This window comes from Phalaenopsis equestris, unplaced genomic scaffold (genome assembly GCF_001263595.1).
Source record: "Phalaenopsis equestris unplaced genomic scaffold, ASM126359v1 Scaffold000428, whole genome shotgun sequence".
In the NCBI taxonomy this organism is placed as follows: domain Eukaryota; kingdom Viridiplantae; phylum Streptophyta; class Magnoliopsida; order Asparagales; family Orchidaceae; genus Phalaenopsis; species Phalaenopsis equestris.
Window position 1 is genome coordinate 5,989,611 of NW_018164869.1, and position 5,753 is coordinate 5,995,363.

Consider the following 5,753-nt stretch of genomic DNA (forward strand, 5'->3'; position numbering starts at 1 on the left):
AATTAGGGTCAACTAGGCCACCGAGGGATTCTAGGAAAAGAATCTTAGACGAAGATAACAAAGGGAAGAAAGAAAACCAAAAAAACAAGGATCAACATTGACGCATTGAGCGGAACTTTATACATGCTTTTCGAGCATGGTAAGATGAAACTCATACATGACGCTCGCTACATGATGAGCAATTCAAAAACTCTCGAATCGCCTATTGCAGCGTGTTGAACAGATCTGTGTATATTTTTCATAATGTGGTGAGGCAAAACTCATATATGATGCTCAAGATGAGGCAAACAATTCAAAATTAAGTACATATATATGTTTTTCGTAGCGAGGTGGAAAAAATATATGAATTTTTCTAATGCAGGTAACCTATCAGCGCTTTCGTAGCATGGTAGGTGATGACTAACAAGTCGCGATGTCAAACTACCCATAAGCGCATTTAGTAGCGTGGTGGGCAGACTCCGCTTTCTCAAAGTAGCCCCTATCGCAAGAATGATTTTGGGAGGCTGCTGAAATGCTACCAAAATTCTATCTAATTACCTCTTATGATGAATAACTAAATTGAACTTGTTCGAGCTAAAATACAATTAAAATAAAGCTTCCAAATTGTAAATTAAAGTTAAAAAAAATTGGGACTTAAAAATATTATATGAATTATTAAGTTAAAAAAAAAAGATGCAATTAAATTAAATATAACCTGCATAAGTTTTATAGGGGACTCAACAACTCACCAATGAGCTATAATGAAACATGTAATTGTCTTAGTTGGCTCACCAATGGGTATAAACTGAATTGTTGAATTTTTGAAATTATAAGCTTCATTGAATGAATTAGGGAGCCGCAAGAAATTTGCTATGATTTTGAAAGTATATTTTTCAACTGTTTTAAAACATATGGTCGGCCCATATTGAATTTAATTGCAAACAAATAAGCATAACAAAAGTTCACCGAACCTCAAAAGAGATCCCTCTCCTGTTGTTGCTAGCTGCCAAACCGGAATATCATGATTACACAAGTTATATCACAGTACACAAGCGGGGTGTCATCTCCCAAAAGAGCTTTTAAGAGGGGTGGACAGCTCAGGATTTAAATACTGCTTTTCGGCATACACCTAGCCAATATGAGACTATTTGTCCGTGACATTCTCCTCCACCCAATCACATGACGCCCTCGTCACGGATCGGCTCCACCGAGGGTCCACTGGACCATGGAGAGTCCACACACCTTGCAAACAGTAATCTTCTCTGTAACTATTTGTCACCTCCCAAAAGAACTCTTAAGAGAGGTAGGTAGCCCGGGATTTAAATATTATTTTTCGGTCCAACACCTAACTGATGTGGGACTATTTGTCCGTGACAAGAGCCTACCGCAAACGAGTTCCAAGTTTTTCCTTTTCCTTCAAGTCCCTGTTTTAAATAGCTCGCCAAACCAATAATTCAACATTAACCAAAATAAATATTTAAAACAGTACATTAATCATGACTTCACCGACTGGGCTGCAAGAGCGAGATCATGCGCGCGCTTTACAGACACCCAATTCCTAATAATTCTTCCCTGACCACACAACAGGTATATTAAATTTATAACCAGGTCAAGCCTCAAAAAGAATCCTAGCTTCTGCAGGAGACGAGTGCAATCTTTTCACTTTTATTATTATATGTTATAAATCAAGATCCAGTGGAGAATTTCGAAAGAGGAAATTGAGACGTGCTTAGGGCGGCTGTTGTTGCTGTCACTTTTATTAATCTCATCAATTTTGATCCCGTTAAACAGTGAAAAGATATACAGGAGACAAAATGCTTCTCAGATCAACAATGTGAAAAAGTTAAGATTGACTAACATGAGGCTTTTATCATTAAAAATTAAAAATATATATATGGAATCCTGGAAGAATATAAACGAGAAAGTGGAATAAAATACCTCCTTTTTCAGAGCCCGGATATACTTGCTTCTTCATAGAAGCAGCAGTGGCAGTGACCTTCAAGCGGCAGGAAGAAAGGAACAAGAGAGAAATATCTTGAATAATGGACCTCAGACACGTCCAATGCCTCATTTTCATAATGAATTTGTTCCTTTCATCAGGTAAATCCTCTTCCAAAGCTCTGTCTAATCCTAGAGTAGTCTTCTGAATTCATTGCCATGATAGCTCCCACAAGGTTGAATTCTACTTCTAAGTAGAAACCTTGCGCATAATCAATGAGATCAAAGAAGCATTCCTTTTCTTCCAATCATATTCATCATGAAGATGCAGGGAGAAATCTCCAAGACTTCTCAAACAAGCTGTGTATCTCTCCACTCTAAATGCTGGAAATTTCCAGTCTCGCATGCACACCTCTGTTATTTTCCCTGTTCTAAAGCAACTAAGATTCATGTTTTAGCTCAAAGAATTTTCTTTTTGTCCCTTCTCATGTAAATTCACTTAAACTTTTATTTTCATGCACAGAGATATCTTTTCAAGCATAAGCAATTCTATTCAAAGCAAATCTTATGAAAAGTGCAATATTTTTTTTCTATCTATGTTCTTTCCCATTCCCTTCCCTTCAACTTATGGTAATACCAGCACACCATATCTCAAGTCATTTACGCAGAGCTGGGCTGATAGATTTTTATTGTAAAATCGACATTAACTACTTCAACATTGCAGGAAACTTGGCTAAAGAACCAGGAGATTCAAGCCACTACATATCTGCTTCTGCAACTGCACTAACAGCCATACATGAAGAGGTACTGAACTCCACACTACAGGAAAGAATGCTTCTGCCCAGACCCGAGCTGAAGCTCCTTACTTCCATGACTCAACACGACATTTTAACCCCAATTCCAACAGTTCCAGCCACCAACCCATCAAACCCAGCTACAAGTACAACGCCCACATATAATCCAATACCTACAGTATCAAATCCTACAACTCCAATGACAACTCCATCAACAATGAATCCAATAAACCCTTACAGAACTCCTAGCATGGGGATACCTTCATCATCAACAGGACAGAGCTGGTGCATTGCAGGCCAGTCAGCTTCACAAACTTCGCTGCAGGTTGCCCTGGATTACGCTTGTGGCTATGGTGGTGCAGATTGTTCACAAATTCAGCCTGGTGGGAGCTGCTTCAACCCAGATACAGTTCGAAATCATGCATCTTATGCCTTCAACAACTACTATCTAAAGAATCCAATACCTAGTAGCTGTGATTTTGGAGGAACTGCAGTTATCACGAATATTGATCCAAGTAAGTTTTAATAGCTCAGATATCCTCATTATTAATACGAATTTAAAGGAGAAATTGATCCACATATTAATGCATACTGGTTCAATACAGTTAACCCACACTAGAAGATGTTTCCCAAGTAAACTTCTACATATACTGAATGCAAGAATCAAACATAAACTGAATTTGAAGAGTGTTAATTGTTCCTCTCCTTGATTCAGGTACTTCAACATGTCAGTATCCCTCAACAAGGTAAATTTTCACATTGATAATCAAACCTCAGTAATCTTGAGATAAATTTTTACATCTCTTACACTGATTTATGAATTAAAAAAAGAATATGTTATGACTCCGTACAGTACAAGTTATTCTGTTCTCAACACAACAAACCCATCAGGATCAACAGTCTTTGGATCAGCTCCTCCAGATTCCTCAGGCAGAGATCCCATGTCAAGAACTCTACCACTATGCCTCACTTTTTTGAGCGTACTAATGTCAAAGAGTTTATGAGGCACATGAACTTGTTAAGACTTTTTTAATGATTACGGATCACTAGTCCAACAGCTGATATGATGGAAGAAACTTAAGAGATGGCCAGAGAAAATGGGAGTAATGACACATTATAAACTCTAACATGCAATGGCATATCATATCAGATGTTCGACGCATAGTCCTCACCAAGACAGGTCATACAATCAGATAGAAAGATCCTAGTAGTAGGTGACATAAATCATTTACTTCTCATTGTAAAGTTTCTAAGGGGAATAAAGCATTATTTTTCTTCCCTTTTTGGCTACTAATTCTCTTATTTTGTGTAAAGCAATTACAGTAAGAATCTTCTTATTCCAGGATTGCAAATTTGAAGAGAACATCTGTTGGCATTTTGAGATATTTTGATATTTTACAGCATACATCATCTCGTTGGAACTCATTTAGCATGACATTGAAATGCCTTGGGTAACAGAAGACACCTTCACCCTTCTCTAACTTGCATAAACCACGGAAAACCAGATACAAGATTCAGAAGTCCACCTAGAAGTTAGTGTAAAACACACTCATTTGATGTAGGGATTGAGGAATGAGCTTTGCAATAAAGAGTAGAAGCAAGGGATTCAAATCATGTATTAAGCTAACCAATTCTTTATTTCTATCCATTCTCTTTATCAGTAAAAAGGTAGCTCGGTCGCTTTTAAACAGGGGGCAGTTTATTGAGAGGTAGGCATAGAAGAAAGGAAACATCACTTTCAAAGCCGCAAGCAAGTCACATATCTTTTCTTTCCTCTCCGTTTGAAGAGGGAGCTGATGGGTCCCTGATGAGATTTATACCTTGAATCATCTACGAGTCAATAGGCCATACACTATTGAATCCACATCTGTACTGAACCCTACTAACAAGGCTTGAGAGGTTGGGGATAAGAGAGAGAGAGAGAGAGAGAGAGAGAGAGAGAGAGAGAGAGAGAGAGAGAGAGAGAGAGAGAGAGAGAGAGAGAGAGAGAGAGAGAGAGAGAGAGAGAGAGAGAGAGAGAGAGAGGCTTTGACTCTTCTATTAAGCACTCTTCAAAATACAAGACATTGTATAAGTCCCACCATACCCCATTTATCCCTTAATTTATAAGATTATGGGGACTATTGGAAGAGCCATACAGGAAAATTAACAACAACAACAACAATAAGCCTTTATCCCACTAAGTGGGGTCGGCTACATGAATCTTTTTTTTCCATTGCATCATATTGAGTGGCATATTTTCATTTAATTTTAACATATTAAGATCCTTTTTTATACAATATGCCCAAGTCTTTTTAGGTCTACCTCTTCCATTCTTAATATAGGTGGCATCTAAAATATCTATTCTGCTTACAGAAACATCATATTATCAACGTTTAATGTGACTAAACCATCTAAGAAGACTCGTTATAACCTTGTCCGCCATTGGAGCTACACTAACCCTATCACGGATATATTCATTTCGTATTTTATCTCTAAGAGTCAGTCAAGCCACTCATCCACCTATCCACCTAAGCATTCTCATCTCAGCAACACTTAACTTTGTTTTATGTTTCTCTTTTAAAGGCCAACATTCTGCGCCATAAAGCATTGTAGGTTTTACCACTATTTTATAAAATTTTTCTTTTAGTCTAAGTGGTACTTTTTTATCACACAATAGGCCTGATGCATTCCTCCATTTCATCCAACCAACTTGAATTGTACTAATAACATCCCCATCTATATCATCAATCACCATCACTTTGAACAAGAGACTCGGGATATCTAAAATGATCACACATTTTAATAATTTGATTATCAAAAGTTACAACTCTACCACTACAGCTGCTACTACTAAAATTACATTCCATCCATTCAATTTTAGATCTACTCACATGAAGCCCTTTAGACTCCAATGTAGACCTCTATACTTCAAGTTTTTTCTCAACTCTTTCTAGTCTTATCAAAAAGAAGGATATCATCAGCGAAAAGCATACACCAAGGCACATCCTCTTGTAAAAGTACAATAAGAGAACCCATAACAAAAGCAAAAAAAAAATGGGC

At 37.4% G+C, this 5,753-nt stretch overlaps 1 protein-coding gene across 1 annotated transcript; it reads left to right on the forward strand.

The window, feature by feature from the left end:
• The first annotated feature begins 1,938 nt into the window (after positions 1-1,938).
• LOC110027585 (glucan endo-1,3-beta-glucosidase 13-like) lies at positions 1,939-4,074 on the forward strand. Its single transcript, XM_020729075.1, has 4 exons — positions 1,939-2,079; positions 2,642-3,226; positions 3,427-3,457; positions 3,565-4,074. The coding sequence occupies exons 1-4, from the start codon at positions 2,022-2,024 to the stop codon at positions 3,713-3,715; spliced, it is 825 nt and encodes a 274-aa protein (XP_020584734.1). The 5' UTR covers positions 1,939-2,021; the 3' UTR covers positions 3,716-4,074.
• The last annotated feature ends 1,679 nt before the right edge of the window (positions 4,075-5,753 follow it).